The sequence below is a fragment of the Erinaceus europaeus genome, chromosome 4 (genome assembly GCF_950295315.1).
Source record: "Erinaceus europaeus chromosome 4, mEriEur2.1, whole genome shotgun sequence".
Taxonomy (NCBI): Eukaryota; Metazoa; Chordata; class Mammalia; order Eulipotyphla; family Erinaceidae; genus Erinaceus; species Erinaceus europaeus.
Genome location: NC_080165.1, coordinates 11997128 through 12016304, shown reverse-complemented (window position 1 = coordinate 12016304; position 19177 = coordinate 11997128). Strand labels below are relative to the sequence as shown.

The window sequence follows — 19177 nt, the reverse complement described above, 5'->3', positions numbered from 1 at the left end:
CTTGTGCACTGTAACCTGTGCACACAACAAGGAGCATCACCACCTGGTCCCCAGGGAAATTCTTTGACTTGAAGAAAGTGGTTGTACACTTAGTTGAATGTCTGTATTAACATGCACATGGACCAGGGTTTGAGTCCCTGCTCCCTGTCTGCAGAGGGGAAGCTTCATAAGTCATGAAGCAGGTCTTCAGGGATCTCTCTTTCTTTTTCCCTATCTCCCCCTTGCATTTTCAATTCCCTTCAATTCCCTTCTGTTGGGGAAAAATTGATTGAATGTCTCAAATTTTTTAATGCATAGACCACAGGCCAAGTCTTTGAAATGTTGGCTCTCTTAAAAGCTTAGACCAGGGAGAACAGAAGTAACCAGTGGCATTACTCTGTAAGATAAAGCTCTTTGCAAACAATGTCAAAGGACATAAATTATGTGATGTTGTGTATGATACAGCAAATACTAACAAAGGGGTTTTCAAAGTCAACCCAATTGCCAAATAATCTGATTACAGCAATAACTTTCTATTGCCTTCTTAAACCCTAAGACAGCAGGAACCTCCCACTTCCTCTATAGAGCCTATATTTCCCCCAGTTCTGGAACCTGTAGGGTGGGCTCACTTTCCTGAATGCTTCTCTCAATTCATACCAAATGATATTGCATCTGCTGACCCCAACCTAATCAATGCAACAAGTACCACCTCAGCATGCTTCACTTCACACTGTGCCCAGAGAAGTCAGGTGTGGAAAGTCAGCCATTCAGCCTCATTATTTGGGTGAGACCTTTCCTTTCATTGGATTCTATAATTCCATTTCAGGTGGTCCACTTCCTAAAAAAGTCCCAAAATATAGATATAGACCAGGTCCCATGAGATAGGGCATATGTTCACATGTATCCATAAATTAGGGCAAAATTTATACCTGAAATCAAATATGCGCAATAGTCTGCAGTGAGTCAGTATATGCAACAAGCAAGTAGAAAGACCTAAAAAGACCCCATAAAGTTCCTAATGAAATAGTGTCTAGTTAGACTTAGATACCCTCCTCACCTACTTCCTATTACACTTCCCTCACTCACTCCAAAGCTAACCTTATCAAAGTAAGGACTACAAAAGCTGAGTAAGGGCAAGAGACTGGCATACTTTAATGACAACTCTTTAGTCACTATCAGGCCACCCCACCAGCTGGGGCCTTAGTTGGGGAGTCCTGAGATTCCCAAACAGACAAGCTGGGCCTAGACCTTGAATAAATCCCTTTCTCCATTGTTACCAGTCATCTCTATGAGGAAGAACCCAATGGACCCCTCCGTGGGCCCCCATAGTACCTTGCCCTCAACATGGATCAACAACAGTAGAGAATATTCCATCCTCTGAAGGGAGGCTGGACAACATACTCTATCTTCTACCTGAAGTAGATGGGTCCTGAAATTGGGGCAGCTTGTAACATTCCTACTCATGACCACAGAATATGAGCTCAGATCTACAGGGATGCAGAGGTCACATAGGCTCCTCCTAAGCTGAATATGGGCTCCAGATCAGATCAAATTGATGGGGTTTACAGTCAACAATATTTATCACCTTTTCCATATTTGGGAGCTACTTTCTTCCCTGATCCAGCTTTCTGGCCCTTTTTCCAGCCATGACATCATCTCCCCAGACAATAACTTGGATCCACCTGCATATCAGATGTCAGGCTCAGAAATAAACAAACAAACAACAACAAAAAAACAAAACAAAAAACCCCTAGAAAATCTAGTATAGTCGTGGGCCCTTTGGAACATAACTAAAATAGGCCTACTGACTGTATAGAAGACAGAGACCCCCCAAATCTTCATCTGCACTACTCCAGCCTTTAGGTTCATGATTAGTCAACAGTTTGTTTGGCTTTATATGTTAACTCTTTTTTCAGCCACCAGGCTCCAGACGCTACTGTGATTCCAACCAGACTTCCCAGGGCAGATGACCCCATGCGTCCTGGAGCCCCGCTTACCCAGAGCCCCACCCCACTAGGGAAAGAGAGAGATAACCCTGGAGTATGGATCAACCTGTCAACACCCATGTTCATTGGGGAAGCAATTACAGAAGCCAGACCTTCCACCTTCTGCACCCCACAATGACCTTGGGTCCATGCTCCCACAGGCTTAAGGAATAGGAAAGCTCTCAGGGGAGGGAATAGAATACAGAGGTCTGGTGGTGGGAACTGTATGGAGTTGTACCCCTCTTATCCTATGTTTTTTGTCAGTATTTATTATATAAATAAAAATTATAAAAAAATCAATTTCCCTCTGTTATATCTAATAAAAAAGAAAAAAGGAAAAATGACTGCAAAGAACAGTGGATTTGTCATGTAGGCAGGGAGCCCCAGAGATAATCCTGCTGGCAGAAAAAACAGAGAAAAAGAAAGAAACCCATTGTGGGAATAGAAATGGCTAACAGCAAAATCACCTTAAATAATGAAAACGATGGTGTTCACAGTTACACTCATTTTGAAACCACCCTGTTACCTAATAGCAGCATCCAATGAAGTGTCCGACTGATCACAATGACTACCCCTGAGAGCTCTGTGAGACGTATCATGTATTATGTCATTTATTCCTCTGAACAGCTCGATGAGGAGGCACTGTCACTACCAGCAGCACCTTCTAAGGTGATGCCCTTCCAGCTTCAGGGGGATTAAAGACTCTTTGTACCTGTGCAAGGGAAGCTGCTAGGACATAGCAGAAACAGAGGGAATGCCAGCAGGTGTTAGAAGCAAAAGTGACGGTGCATCTCTGTATGGGTTCTGTGCATTAGCTAGCTCTGTGACTGCCCAGACAGCAAGAATGTGCTAGGAACCATGGGTCTTGGGCAGGCCTTGGCCAGAGCCCATGCTTATAGATCCATAGGAGGGAACTAAGGCTCATCAGCTAGGGGCCTAGGTCAAGGAGAGTGCAGAGAAGAAGCATTTTAGCATCTGTAAGTAGCTCTATGAGAGAGAAAGACAGAGAAAGCCGGGACCATTATCACTTTGGATGGGCACCAACGATGCATTTAGACAGAATGTCAAGGGTGAGCCCCAGTGACAGGATCACCATTAGGGAGCACCACATCCCTGCAGAGAGAAAATGAGCAGCTGAGGGGAAGGCAGGTAGAAGCTATGGGAGACTTCATGGCCTGTGGTGGGTGGATGGGCCTCTGTAGGGCCAGTCCCTGGGACTTACCGATAAGGCCCTTACAGGAAGCCCAGGCCAGGGGAGGGAAGGGAAGAATGTAGGTTTCCCCAGAGCTCCCCAGAATTCCCGTCTCTGCACTTGTCCTCCAGTGACATCGTTCATAATTCAGGGCTGTGGACTCAGAGTCCTGAAAGATGAGCTAACACCAGGTTGTATTTTCTGGGATGTTTCTGTGGTCTCCATAAGGCCAAAGTCAAAAATCGTTTTCCCAGTAATGAGTGTGGATGTACGAGAACACTTTCACTGCTGCTTTGTTGAAGTCCTACGTCAGAGCCAGTATGGCACTGTGTCCTTTCCCCTCTCCCCACGACCCTGTGGCATCTCAGTTCTCAACAACACATCACCTACTTCTCTTTTCCTTGTCAGCAGTCTGTGTAAGTGTAACATCATTTCTCTCCAAAAAAGGGGGTGGCTAGTGCTATATCCCCAGGACCTAGGGTCCAACCCGGCATGAAGCCTCTGAGTAATTATGTTGGAAGTAGTGCTTTGCTTTCTGTCAGAGCAAAAATGTCTGGTTTAGGACACTGGATGTCCAGTTAGGCTCAGCTATGAAACTGTCATCTGTGTCCCCGTAACTTCATGGGAGTTGGCTGTGTGAGGTCCAGGCTCCGAGAAGCAAAGGCACGTGAAATTCTAGGGGACAATGACAAGGGGTCATGCGTCTTTCCAGACACTGGGTCTCTTGGTGCCAAGGGTATAGCGCCCAGAGTAACAAGAGGACACTACACACCTCCTGGGTGAATACACTTCTCCTGTGTGAGGGAAAAGACATGCAGGATGCTGGGAGCAGGCTTGCGGTGAGAGCTGCAGCAGGACCAGACTTGCCAAGGGCCACAGTCACAGCAACCTGAGGATCTGGGATTGGAGCGCTTGGAAAGAAAACGGGTTTGGGGGGGCCAAGTGGTGGCGCATCTGGTTAAGCGCACGTGTGACAGTGCCCAAGGACCCAGGTTTGAGCCCCTGGTCCCCACCTGCAGGGGGAAAGCTTCACAAGTGGTGAAGCAGGGTTACAGGTGTCTCTCTGTCTTTCTCCTTCTCTGTCTCTCTCTGTCCCTTCTATTTCCCCTCCCCTTTCAATTTCTTTCTGTATCCAATAATAAATAAAGAAAAATGTTTTAAAAAGAAAGAAAAAGTGTTTTCCATCAGAGCAAGCAGTGGGCTCAGATCTGCTTTGTCAATGTGTCACACCAGCAGTAACCAGGGTTAGACTGAGGGGAGGTGCCAATGAGGAAAGAACGACTAGGAAGCAGTAGCAGGTGTTTAGGAGAAAAAGCGTAACGACTGAGAGGAGCAATAGGAGCAAGGGAGGAATGGTATTTACCAAGCATCATGCACCTCGCTGAAGGCTTTCAGCACCTGGTGCCAGTGGAGTCTCAGAGAGTAGCCATGGAGACAGAAGGGTGAGGGCGAACTTCAACTATTTTCAAGGGGACTTGCTGCTTGACTGAATCTTGAGTTGTTTCTTCTGAGTGGATTCAGGCTCTCTTCACTCAAGAGGGGCTGGAGGAGAAAGAGACCTCAGGGGAGGGGAAGCAGTGAGAGAAGTTGTCATTTGGGACGGTTTCAGGTTTCCAAAGGGTGTTTAGGCAGATGTACAGCTTTCACAGGAAGTCTCATGGGGAGACGCGTCAGCATCCATGAGAACCTTTATGGTAGCTGTGTAGAGGGGACATAAAGCAGGCAGGAAGGAAGCCTGAGGATTAGAATCTAGAATGAGGCGTATGCAGAGAGAGGAAGAGGGGGGAGCTTAAACAGTTGCCCAAGATAAATAAGAGTCAGGTAGGTTGGAGATTGAACTAGGAGAACGTTATAAGGAAAAGAAAAGAGAATTTAAAGCACTGGAAGAAAAAGATATTAGGAAGTGTGTGTGGGGTAGTGGTGCAGTGGGTTAAATGCATGTGGCTTGAAGTACAAGGACTGACGTAAGGATCCCGGTTCGAGCCTCTAGCTCTCCACCTGCAGGGGTAGGGGTTGCTTCACAGGCAGTGAAGTAGGTCTGCAGGTGTCTATCTTTTTCTCCCCCTCTCTGCTTGCCCTTCTCTCTTGAGTTCTCTCTGTCCTATCCAACAACAACAACAAGAGCAATAAGAAACTGAAACAAATGGTCTCCAGGAGCAGTGGATTTGTAGCGCGGGTACTGAGCCTCAGTGATAACCCTAGAGGCCAAAAAAAGGGGGAAAAAAAAGTGTGGGTCTGGCAAACAATTGTCTGCAAAATATTTATTCCACGGCAGTCAGGTGGGTGGCCCTGAAAGGAAAGCTTCAAAGGTATGTGGTATTGGAGCTCAGGGCGCCGTAGGCGATGGGTGAGTAGAAAAGATACTCCCTAGAATATCAAGTGCAGGGATCTTTCTTCAGACACCTGGCTTGTGAGGAGAGAGGAACAGTATGTGTGGGAAGCTGTTGGCATGCTGATGGGGCAGCGCTCACAGAGGAGAGACGGAAGCACCATTGTCACAGGGAGTAATTGATGGAGAGGAAATGGGCTCCAGACGCCATCACCCGAGGAAATTGATAGCCTCAGAAGTTGAGAGAATTCTAGTTTTCAAGGTTTTGTAATATCTTCATCTTGAATATTTTTTTAAAGGTAAAGCATTGACATTAAGCTTGAGTTCATCAAAATGAAAAGAAAAATCTTTCTACAACCCGGTGAATTAAAATAGTTCATTTCTAAGTCTAACAACACAGCTATGTGTCACTGTAGCACAGGATAGTCTCTGAGAAATGCATTATGAGGGGATTTTTAAAAAAGAGGCCAGAGCACTGTTCAGGTCCGACTTATGGTGCTGCTGTGGGTTGAACCTGGGATCTTTGCAGCCTCAGGCATGAGAGGTATTCTGCATAACGATTATGCTATTTCCCCACCTTCTGGGTGTTCTTGTCATTGTGCAAACATCACAGAGTGAATGAGTGAGTAAATGAGTGAGTGAATGAGTTATAGTTATTGTTTTCCCTATTTTCAATGAACTGGGGTGTTTTTTTCTTTTCCAAATATTTTTGCCTATAACTGAAACAAGAGGGTCTTACTTGTTTGTTTTGTTTTACCATGTTTTTTTTTTAATCTCTTTTTAAGGAAAAAAAAAATGAAAACCACATTTTTCATAGATATGTTGTGCCTGGGATGATAGCCAAATAAATAAATAAATAAATAAAAAAGAATGAGCTAATTCTAATGCCAAGACTCTTAATACTGGATTCTAATACCATGCACAAAGGTTTTCAATTCAGCAAGTTTTCTCTAGTGCAAACTGTGTGTGTAAACAAGAGCATAAAGACTGTCTAAAAACAGGTAAGACAAAATTCTGCCCTCCTTAGCACTTCAGGAACACTGGTGAATATCTAGGTGAATGCTAATTGCTCTTCATCTGTATCCATTCACAAAAATAAAGGATACTCCTAGGAGCCTCTGTTGGTGACTTGCCTGGAAAATCTATTCCACCTTCTCTTTCAAGAGACTCAATGTCCTCTGCTTCTTGTCAGCTACTGACCTTGTGTAGCTTTGCCTCCAGCTACAAGGCACTGTAGGCTTGATGCTTTATGGCTTCCAGGATCCTAAGTGTGTCAAACTATGCCTTCCAAGACCCCACTCCCTGCAAGCCCCATCCAGTTCCCACCCTAGCTTCCTCTGAGTCTCCTGGCTGAACTGAGAGTCTCTGTTCTTGATGCCTAATTCTCCTTGCACCTTCCCCAGCTTAGTGACTCTTGTCATTTGACCAGGTATAAAAACTGGGTCCTAAAGAGAAGAAAGAATACGGATGATCGCACTCATAGACAGAAGTTGGAAAACAAGAACAGGAGGAAAAACACTAAGCAGAAATTTGAACCGGAGTTGGTGTACTGCACCACTTTGGTAAGACTCTGAGGTGGAGGGGGGGAGGGTTCAGGTCCTGGAACATGATGACAGAGGAGGACCTAGAGGGGGTTGAATCATTATGTGGAAAACTGGGACAAACTATTATTGTATTTTACTGCTGTATTTTATTACTGTATTTTACCATAAACCGTGAATGCCCCAATAAAGAAATTTGAAAAACAAACAAACAAAAAACTGGGTCCTGCTCACTATAGCCTCCCCACCCCATACACATACACGCCCAGGTATCCACCCAGGCATAGGACAGGCACTAAGCACTGACTGTGATGAATAAAACTCAACAGCTGCATCTGAAACATTCCAAGAGTTGAAAGTTAGCAAGACCACTTCATGTTGTTTTTTTTTTTTTTTTTTTTATAACTGAAACATGCTCTCACCTAGTTGACCTGAAGTGGTGAGGTTGTTCTGCCCTGTTAACTTTGTATGATCTTCCTCAAGGGATTTATTTCCATGATGACTCAATAGACAAATATGAAAACAGTTTTAAAAATACTAAACAAATACGAGTGATTATTTAAATTTCTAGTATCAAGCTAACACTATACTAGGTGTACAGTTTTCTAGTAGGATTATTTAAAATGAAGGATTTTTGTAAACTTTCATCTACAAACAAGAACACATTCTATGTTCTGTTAGAATCAACATGACCTTTAAGTCCTTTACAAGCCATGAGAAGGAAAATTCTACCCAAAGCAAACAAACAAACAAAACTAAAATTAAATGAGAATAAGTGATGTACTATAACTTCTATTCATGAGAGTTGATACTGAGAATGCGGGTACATTTTCTGGAACATATTTTGTAGAGACAGTGGGTAAGCATTGCATAGACTTGGACAAGCATTCATTCAGTTGCTGTGAATTACCTTCCTGGAATTTGTAGGTATCAGTAATATCCATCATACCATCTCCTCCAATTTGTTTGGTCACAATTAATTTCCCAATGTGGGTGGTATCGACAGCTTCAACCACATGGGTGCCATCTTTCTTAGCTGTAATGTAAATAAGATCACTGTTGACCTAGAGTGGGAAAGGAAAACATTAGCCATTGTCAAATACTTTTGTCACCAAGAATCTCCATTAATGACGAGATTATCTAGAACCCCTAGAGTTAATATTCTCATCTCTATAGCAATATTTGAGTCACACGGCTCATCTCTGGACCTCCTAGCTTCTTCTCACATGAAAACCCTTAGTTACATCTGCTCTATTCTTACCTTTATGTCCTTGTTTACTAAGTTTGTCTTGATTTGTATCTTATTACCTTTCAGCCACCAAGTGGCAGACATTACTATGAAGCCTTCCTGACTTCCCTGGGCAAATGACCTCACCATATGTCCTGAAGTCTCACCTCTCCAGAGCTCCATCCCACTAGGGAAATACAGAAACAGACTGGGGGTATGATCCACTTTCCAACATCCATGTCTAGCAGAGAAGCAATTACAGAAGCCAGACCTTCCACTTTCTGCACCCTACAAAGATCTTTGGTTCATACTCCCTGAGGGATAAAGAATAGGAAAACTTCCAGTGGATGGGGATGGGATATGGAACTCTGGTGGTGGGAATTGTATGAAACTGTACTCTTATTAGCTTATAATCTTATTGATCATTATTAAATCACTAATAAAAAAAAACCAACCTCGGGGGAGTCGGGCTGTAGTGCAGCGGGCTAAGCGCAGGTGGCGCAAAGCACAAGGACCGGCATAAGGATCCCGGTTCGAACCCCGGCTCCCCACCTGCAGGGGAGTTGCTTCACAGGCGGTGAAGCAGGTCTGCAGGTGTCTATCTTTCTCTCCTCCTCTCTGTCTTCCCCTCCTCTCTCCATTTCTCTCTGTCCTATCCAACAACGACAACAACAATAATAACTACAACAATAAAACAACAAGGGCAACAAAAGGGAATAAATAAATAAAATAAATATAAAAAAACCCCAACCTCTTCTGTATTGAGAGTTATCTAGGACTGGGACTACTTGCTGTCAAAGCATCAATAACTTTCCTCCACCTCTCCACCATCTTCTGTGGGCTGTGGGAAAAGTCATGACATATTTTTCTACGTTTTTATAATTTTTCTTTCTTTCTTTCTTTCTTTCTTTCTTTCTTTCTTTCTTTCTTTTTTTTTACAAAAACATTCATCAGGTTTATGGTGGTGCTGGGGATTGAACCTGGGATCTTGGAGCTGCAGGCATGACAATCTCTTTGTATAACCACTATGGTGCCTCTCCCACCCTATGTTTTTTAGTGTGAAAATACATCAAGACTTGTCTCACAGCCCAATAGCTGACAAATTCCATCTTCTAAGAGAATGTAAGGTACCAAGGCAATCACTTGCTTTCCCAGCTTCTTTTAATCTAGTTGTGGCACAGTAACCTACTTCCAGAACAAGGCAGAAGTCTGCTGGGGGTGGGGTGGGGTTATGGGACACCTAGTGAGAAGTACAGGGAGGGTTTACCCCTTCCTTTTCTGCCTTTGAGTATTTTCATATGAAGTGCAGTGATGTTCCAAGCTGCCATAGTAATTCTGGAACAACAAAGAGAAAGAAGCATTGCCAATAGTCTGGAAAGTGCGAAGTAGAAAAAGGAGATTGTGGGAGTCGGGCGGTAGTGCAGCGGGTTAAGAGCATGTGGTTCAAAGCGCAAGGACCAGTGTAAGGATCCCGATTCGAGCCCCCGGCTCCCCACCTGCAGGGGAGTCGCTTCACAGGTAATGAAGCAGGTCTGCAGGTGTCTGTCTTTCTCTCCCCCTCTCTGTCTTCCCCTCCTCTCTCCATTTCTCTCTGTCCTGTCCAACAATGAATGACATCATCAACAACAATAATAACCACAACAAGGCTACAACAACAAGGGGAACAAAGGGGGGAAAATGGCCTCCAGGAGCGGCAGATTCATGGTGCAGGCACTGAGGCCCAGCAATAACCCTGGAGGCAAAAAAAAAAAAAGAAGAAGAAAAGAAAGAAAAAGGAGATGTGCTTGAAGACTTGATGATGACATAAGATGAGAGAACAAACTTTTAAGGTCATCTCCTTCAGGACTTCTCTTCCTTCCTTCCTTCCTTCCTTCCTTATTTCTTTCCTTCTTTCTCTTTCTTTTTTAATTTATTTATTTTATTGAGGAATTAATGTTTTACATTCAACAGTAAATACAATAGTTTGTACATGTATAATATTCCCCAGTTTCCCATATAACAATACAACCCCCACTAGGTCCTCTGAATCCTTCATGGACCTGTATTCTCCCCACCCACCCACACACCCCAGAGTCTTTCACTTTGGTGCGATATGCCAATTCCAGTTCAGGTTCTACTTGTGATTTCTTTCTGATCTTGTTTTTCAACTTCAACCTGAGAGTGAGATCATCCCATATTCATCCTTCTGTTTCTGACTTATTTCACTCAACATGATTTTTTTCAAGCTCCATCCAAGATTGGCTGAAAACGGTGAAGTCACCATTTTTAATTGCTGAGTAGTATTCCATTGTGTATATATACCACAACTTGCTCAGCCACTCATCTGTTGTTGGACACCTGGGTTGCTTCCAGGTTTTGGCTATTACAAATTGTGCTGCCAAGAACATATGTGTACACAGATCTTTTTGGATGGATATGTTGGATTCTTTAGGATATATCCCCAGGAGAGGAATTGCAGGGTCATAGGGTAGGTCTATTTCTAACCTTCGGAGAGTTCTCCAGACTGTTCTCCACAGAGGTTGGACCAATTTACATTCCCACTAGCAGTGTAGGACGGTTCCTTTGACCCCACACCCTCTCCAGCATTTGCTGCTGTTACCTTTTCTGATGTATGACATTCTCATAGGAGTGAAGTGGTATCTCGTTGTTGTCTTGATTTGCATTTCTCTGACAATCAGAGACTTGGAGCATTTTTTCATGTGTTTCTCAGCCTTTTGGATCTCTTCTGTGGTGAATATTCTGTCCAAGTCCTCCCCCCATTTTTGGTTATTTGTTGTCTTGTTGTTGAGTTTGGCAAGCTCTTTATATATGTTGGTTATTAAACTCTTGTCTGATGTATGGCATGTAAAGATCTTCTCCCATTCTGTGAGGGGTCTCTTGATTTGGGTAGTGGTTTCTTTTGCTGTGAAGAAGCTTTTTAATTTGATGTAGTCCCATAGGTTTATACTTGCCTTAGTCTTCTTTGTAATTGGATTCGTTTCATTGAAGATGTCTTTAAAGTTTATGCGGAAAAGAGTTCTGCCAATATTTTCTTCTAAGTATCTGACAGTTTGTGGACAAAGGGGCTCAGACTATTACATGGGGAAAGCAGAGTCTCTTCAGCAAATGGTTTTGGAAACAATGGGTTGAAACATGCAGAAGAATGAAACTGAACCACTGTATTTCACCAAATACAAAAGTAAATTCCAAGTGTATCAAGGACTTGGATGTTAGACCACAAACTATCTCTTTCTTTTTTAAAAAATATTTTAAATTAAAAAAAATTTAAAAAAATCTTTATTTATTTATTGGGTAGAGAAAGCCAGAAATCAAGAAGAAAGGGGGTGGTAAAATGGAAGAGAGACAGAAAGACAGCTGCAGCCCTGATTCATGACTCTCAAAGCTTTCCTCATGCAAGTGGGGCCTAGGGGCTCGAACCCAGGTCCTTGAGCATTGCAATATGTGTACTCAACCAGGTGTGCGACTGACCTCCCCCCCTTTTTTAAATAAAATAAAAATATCAATGAAATCATAGGATAAGAGGGTTACAATTTCACACAATTCCCATCACCTGAGTTCCGTATCCCAGCCCCTCCATTGGAAACTTTCCTATTCTTTATCCCTCTGGGAGTATGTGTATCATTATGGGGTGGAGAAGGTGGAAGGTCTGGCTTTTATAATTGCTTCTCCACTGGTATTTCAGTATTTATTTATTTATTTATTTACTTATTTATAGAAACTTTATTTCTTACCTTTCTGTTGCCCTTGTTATTTATTGTCATTGTTATTATTGTTGTTGTTATTGCTGCTGTTGTTGTTGCTGGATAGGACAGAGAGAAATCGAGAGAGGAAGGGAAGACAGAGAGGAGGAGAGAAAGATAGACACCTGCTGACCTGCTTCACCATCTGTGAAGTGAACCCCCTTCAGGTGGGCAGCTGGGGACTCCAACTGGGATCCTTAAGCCGGTCCTTGTGCTTAGCACCATGTGTGCTTAACCCGCTGTGCCACCACCCGGCTCCCCTTCAGGATTTCTTATGTGAGAACAACTGAAGTTAAACTTCTACTGACTGAGTCAGTCTAAGTGCTACTTGCAGCCAGAGGTATTCTCATTTGAAAAATAAAGGAAGACAGAAAAGAAAATAAAGTGACAGGCTGGCAAAATCACTTATAAATTTTCTTTTTTGTTAAGGGAATGATCCAGGCTCAAGTCCAGCCTCCATGTACTGATGGAGACTTCAGTGCTGTGATATCTCTCTAGCTCTTACATCCATCCTGTCTTTCTGTCTGAAAGAGCCACACTGGTGTGGTAAAGCCTGAGTGCCAACTTTAGAAGCAGAAGGCTATTGGGGAGGAATGTATCTATAGCATGGAGACAACCCTACTTGTGATGCTAATTTTACAGGAATCTTGAGGAATGAGCGAGATGGCATCTCTGTGAGCATGATCTGTGCACCTCAAAACTGTGTAAACATGGAATAACTATAATTAGGTGCTGTAGAAACATCCCAGTGGGTCCCCAACTACCTCTCTCTCTCCCTCCCTCCCTCCTTCTCTCTCTTCTTCCCTTTCTTCTGCCCTTCCTTTTCCTTACTTTGTTATATATATATATGAGTGGGCACCTAGGAGAAGCATAACTTCACTGTTCTGGGTCACTCTTTGATTCAGATATACAACCAGACCACCTGAAAGATGGACATATGGACAGTCATCTAGACAGAACGAGACACCACTCTGGAGCCATGGCACCTCCCGTGTGGTGCTGGAGCTTGAGCCTGAACTGAGTGTACAGTGACCTCTCTCTGGTCCCCCCTTTTTTATTTATAAAAAGGAGACATTAACAAAACCGTAGGATAAGAGGGCTACCACTCCACACAGTTCCTACCACCAGACCTCTATATCCTATCCCCTTCCCTGGTAGCCTTCCTATACTTTATCCCTCTGGGAGTATGGGCCTAAGGTCATTACGGGGTGCAGAAGGTGGAAGGTCAGGCTACTGGAATTGCTTCCCCGCTGAACATTTACATTGACAGGTTGATCCATACTCCCAGCCTGTTTCTCTCTTTCCCTGGTGAGGTGGGGATCTGGGGAAGCAGGGCTCCAGGACACACTGGTGGGGTTGTCTGTCCAGGGAAGTCTGGTTGGCATCATGCTGGCCTCTGGAACCTGGTGGCTGAAAAGAGAGTTAACATATAAAACCAAACAAACTGTTGACTAATCATGAACCTAAAGGCTGGAATAGTGCAGATGATGAGTTGGGAGGGGGGTGTCTCCATTTTGTAGATAGCTAGTAGGCATATTTTAGTTATATTCCATAGGGCCTGTGGCTATACTAGTTTTATTTCCCTTAGCCTGAAATCTGAAATGCAGGTGGATCCAAGTTATTGTCTGGGGAGATGATGTCATACCTGCATAAAGGACCAGAAAGCTGGGTCTGGGAAGAGAGTAGCTCCCAAATATGGGAAAGGTTTAAAGCTGAGGTAAGAGAAGAGTCTTTCCTCTACAGCCTCACAAAACGTTCTGAGTTTCCATGACATCTGATCTCAAATGAGTGAGTAGGTATCATTCATGGACTACTCAAATGATTCAGGGACCTTGTCAAATACATCCATTCAAACTTCACAGCAAGGATCCTGACCGCTCTGTATTATAACTCCATTTGACTAGTGAGGCCACCAAGATTCACAGGGTCAGCTACATGCTTTGGGGTCATATGGCAGGAAATGATGGGAAAGAAGTGTGAGAAAATCCACAGCCCCTTCCCTGACTCTTAGCCTAGATGATCCATAATTCTATCCTGGGCTTCCTGACTCTCAGTGGGACCTACTGCCCTGACTACCAAGGCACAAGGTCCCCAATCACCTTGCTGGAGTATGAGCCCATCATGTGTGGCAAAATGCTTCCATGTTTGGGGTCTCTGGTTTGGGGAGGCTGATAAATGTCCCTCCCTTCAGGGCTGGAGGGGGGAGGGGTGCCACTAATCTTATGATGTGAAAGACTGAGGTGTGACTTTGAGAATCAAGCCAGGAGATGACAGACCAGGCAACTCAAAACTAGTTGCCATTTTAGAAACAAACAGGGGCCAGACAGTGGCACACCCAATTAAGCTCACATGGAACTAAAGGCAAGCACCTATACAAGGATCCAGGTTCAAGCTCCAGCTCCCCACCTGCAGCTGGGATGCTCCACAAGTGGCACAGCAGGTCTGTCAATGTCAATCTTTCTCTCTCCCTCTCTTATCTCCCTCTCCCCTCTCAATTTCTCTCTGCCCTATTCAATAAAATGGAAAAGCAAATGGCTGCCAGGAGCTGTGGATTCGAAGTACCACCCCAGCAATAACCCTGGAGGTAAACAAGCAAACAAGACAATAGTGAGATGTTTTAATGAGCTTCCTAAAAGTTGGGCTCTCCCTCTGGAGGAGACCACACAGGCGCAAAAGCTCTCTCCTCCTCTTGTAAATTATAGCAAAAATGATGATAAAAGCTTCTCTTAATAACAACGGTTACAAACAGCTCCTGGCCTTCAAGGAGACAGGCTAAATATGAAAGTGGTTAAATTCTTGTCTCCCTGGGAGCATGCATAGCTAGGAAGTGGATGAGGGCTGAAGTTACTCTCTGCCCTAATTCAACTTCCTAGCCCTTTTCTCAACTCTGACACTATCTGCTCAGATATCTTTGTTTACCTGCATGTTTACTATCAAACTCAAGCAAAAACTACTAAAGTTATGCCCCCCTAGGAAAATGCCTAAAATAGATTTCCTCACTTCTTTCTACTGTAATATCCCTATTCTCATCTTCTCTATTGCTACTTTCCAGTTTATGTGTATTAAATATTTTGCCTTGCTTTCTATCTTACCACCTTTCAGCCACCAAGTTGGCACCATGATGCCAACCTGACTTCCCTGGGCAGATGACCTCACCAATGTTTCCTAAAACCCCACCTCTCCAGAGCCCTGCCCCACTAGGGAAAGATAGAAAGAGGCTGGGGGTGTGTATTGATCTGCCAACATCCATGTCCAGCAGAGATGCAATTACCGAAGCCAGACTTCTGCCTTCTGTACCCTATAAGGAACTTTGGTTCATACTCCCAGAGGTGGAAAAATGACAGGGGGAAGATAATCAGAGGACTCTGAATTCTAACTTCATCAGGACCTGGAGAGAGAAGAGTTAAAAAGGAAGGACATTCAGAAGTAGCAATATGTGTAGGTGTGACTTAGAAATAAAAAGAAGATGGGATCATTGAAAAAAAGGACACACACACACTGACATACAGTTAAATAACAGATAACCCCTATCTACAACCTTGGAAGAACTACTGTAGCTTCCAATGGAGAAAATGGGGATACAGAGCTCTGGTGATAGGGAATGGTGTGGAATTATATTCTTGTTGTCTTGTAATTTTGTAAATCAGTATTACATCACTAATAAAATAGAATATTAAAACAATTGTCAATTAAAATGCAAATAAAATATGCTTCTTCCCTGCTCTCATCTTCTAAAAATACTTTATTTTATTTTAACGAGAGAAAGATATAGAGAGCAAGATAGATAGGTGGTGAATGATGATAGACAGACAGACAGATGATAGGGGTCAGAGCACTGCTCAACTATAGTTTATGGTGGTGCTAGGGATTATATAGCACCAAAGATTCTTTCAGTGCAGTGTGGGCCAGCTCCTCAGGTAGGAAAGTCTTTTCCTTGCTGTATCCCCAGCCCTCTGCTACTATCTTCTAGTGAATTCCTATCATCTTCAAAATAAACTTGCATAAATTATTGCAAGATTCCATATGATCTGGCTCCTGGCTTCCCTTTCACCAAAATTCCTTGCTCATTTCCCTCCAACCAGAAGGCTTTCTTATTCTCATGGAAGTTCCCAAATAATAAGTCACGTGTGTGTTTGTGTGTGTGTGTGTGTGGGGGGTCTCTTCTGCGATGGGCTCTCTTTAATGCCCTGACCCCATTCTGAATGCTATGTTCTGTTCCCTCACTGCATCCAGGGCTCTGCTAATGCCACATCCTCAAAGTGGTCTGCAACCACCCCACCTGAAATACTTCTACCTCCTCTGTTGCTCCCCCCAGATCTGCTCCCATTTTGATCTCTCTCTCTCTCTCTCTCTCTCTCTCTCTCTCTCCCTCTCTCCATTCTAAAACATAAGCTCCATGAAGGTAGGATCCACTGAGTTCTCACTGCTAAGCAGTAAGCAAAGGTGAAACATAGCCTTCTACAAATACTTAGTAAGTGAATGAACAGATACACCAGGTTGGCGAGCAAATGAGCTGGGTGCCTAGAGACTGCTAGGAAGACTATCTCAGAGAGGCCAGATGGCATCGCAGAGTGCTGGCAGTACTGGTGGGGATGAGACACAGGCAATAATCAGCTGGGTAGCACAGCCAAGTCCCACAGACTACAATCATAAGGTGATGGAAGGTGGTGACACCAGAAATCTCCTGGACTACTCAGACATCCCCTCCCTCCTTCCTTTCTTAAGAGAAGCACAACCTACCACATAGCTGAGAACAGAAGAAGCAATATCTGTCCTTGGTCCTGAAAACAAGTTTCTATCCTTAGTGACAGCTAGGGGCAACGTGTGTTTTCCATATCAAGGCACAAGTAGACATGGGCAGAGAGGCTCCCCTGCCTGATTCTTCCACCCTCATTTTCTTTTTTTCTGAGACCATAGGACACTGAGCCCTGGCACAGGATGCACAGAAAGGGCCTGTGACTGACCAACAAGGCAGGCGAGACTGAAAACTGCATTAGATTTCGTGTTGCATGTTTGGGTTCTATGCGATCACAGGTCCTCCTAATGGAGGCACGGGGCTAGATATTCTCATAGATTCCTTTCCATTCAAAAGAAACTAGGATTTTTCAAGTGGTACTGATCTGTCTACCTACAATGTGAGGGAGCTGTCATTGAGCTCAGGCGCTGAGATCTTCAGTAACAGGGTGCTGGGCGGCAGTTCATTTGGCTGAGCTCTCACAGTATGAAGTGCGAGGACCAGGGTTGTTGCCCCTGGCTCCCCACCCGTAGGGGGCTTGCTTCACAAGTGGTGAAGTAGGTCTTCAGGTAACTATCTTTCTCCCTCTTCTCTCTTCATTTCTCTCTGTCCTATTGAATAAAATAGAAAAAAAAAAAAAAAAAGGAAAAAAAAAAGAGAAAAAGTAGACACCAGGAGTGGTGGATTTGTAGTACAGGCACTGAGCCCTAGCGATAGCCCTAAAGGCAAATAAATAAATAAATATCAGTAACTTATCCAAAGCCACAGCACCTATGTCCATGTTCCCCCCATGCTATACTTGCCCTCTCATTCAGTCTCTTTTATTTTGGGTTCAGTTTTCACTAGCAGTGGCCAGGACTCGAGGAACACAATAAAGCCAGTGAAGACAGTGCTTGGTGCAGCACATCTATGAGTAAGGAATGAAGGAAGTTTGTTTGCCAAGAGGCAAAAAAAGGGCAAACTCCCATTGATGTGTCAGAGGTAGAGAGAGATGCCTAGCAGCACTGAGATGGGACCGGAAGAGGGTGCCTCCCAACACCCGAGTCCTGTAGACACTCATCAAACTTAAATACAATCCTTCCTGCCATGGGGTGCACATTCAAAGCCCCTGAGAAAAGATTCCTCCTCCTCTGCTTTCAGCCGCTCGAACATGCCTTATGAATGACTCAGCCCTGGAGTTCAGCCTGTGCCCAAGCAACACTTCGTATGCCCTGCCAACCAGATCTGCAGCAACTCAGAGAGACATAATTGTAATCTGCAAATGCTGGTGACACCTGTAACCCCATAATCTATATTTAATAACAGCAGAAAGCATTTGCCTTCACAGCTGTTAGGCATTTTGCTCTTGAAAGGGGTATTTTCTCTCTCTCTCTCTCTCTTTCCTTTTGCAGCAATAAAGCATAATAAAAAAATTGAGAGCAATTTCCCATGGAGAGGTTCTTGTAGCTTCATAAGCACATGACAGCCTGGGAGGTTTGGGTAAATCTAATCTCCAAGTAACATGGAAGTGACAGAATCCCACATGCAGCCTTTCTACTTTCTCAAGGCTTCTGGACACAGTAGGAAAAATAGTAGCTTTTTTATGTGTGACCAATGTCTGACTTGGCTGTCTGAATAGTGACAACTATTAACAATATTTACATGGTTATTATTATTAACAACTATTAAATAGTAACAGCTCCGTCCTGCTGCCTGCATCCCTGTTGTCATGCATCTTTCTTAGATCTTTGTTCTCTCTGAGTAGAGCACCCCCCCCACACACACACCAAGCTTTGCCTCACCAGCACATTGCCATTAAATGTACACTCTACTAGCTTCCTTATTCTGAAATAACTACTCCACATTAAGAAATATTTATTTACCTATTGAGAGAGAGGAAGAGAGAGAGAGAGAGAGAACCAGAGTATTACTCTGACACACAATACAAGGATTGATCTCAGGACCTCATGCTTTTCAACTTTAAAATAAAAACTTTTCATTATTTTAATTTATTTATTGGATAGTGATGGTCAGGAATTGAGAAGGGAAGGCAGAGATAGAGAAGGAGAGAGATAGAGAGACACCTGTACCACTGCTTCACCACTTGCAAAGTTTTACCCCCTACAGGTGATGACCAGGGACTCAAACCCAGGTCCCTGCACACTGTAACATGAGCACTGAACCAGGTGTGTCACCACCTGGCCCCAGGACCCCATGCTTTGAAGTACAGTAATTTGGCTACTGTGCCATCCCCAGGCCACAAACTCTTCCACCTTTCCGGAAGTGCCCACTGCCAGGCATGTGAGGTCCTAGCTCTGGCTTTTGTGGAGTCATCTCTGGCAGCTCAGTACATCCTTCATGCCCATATTACATTGCTTTGAAATGCCCTCATTCACCAATTTGACTCTCAACTTCTCCCTTCTGCTGAAAACACTTCCTTTTCTCTGCAATTTCTTACTGCCCTTGCCT

The 19177-nt window shown here is 43.8% G+C and overlaps 1 protein-coding gene across 1 annotated transcript in view; it reads right to left on the bottom strand.

Moving 5' to 3' along the window:
* Positions 1-19177, bottom strand: part of F13A1 (coagulation factor XIII A chain) — a 204771-nt gene that overhangs the window by 33386 nt on the left and 152208 nt on the right. The window contains exon 11 of the mRNA XM_007523293.3: positions 7937-8090. Coding sequence (XP_007523355.1) covers positions 7937-8090 — 154 coding nt within the window. The remainder of the gene's footprint in view (positions 1-7936; positions 8091-19177) is intronic.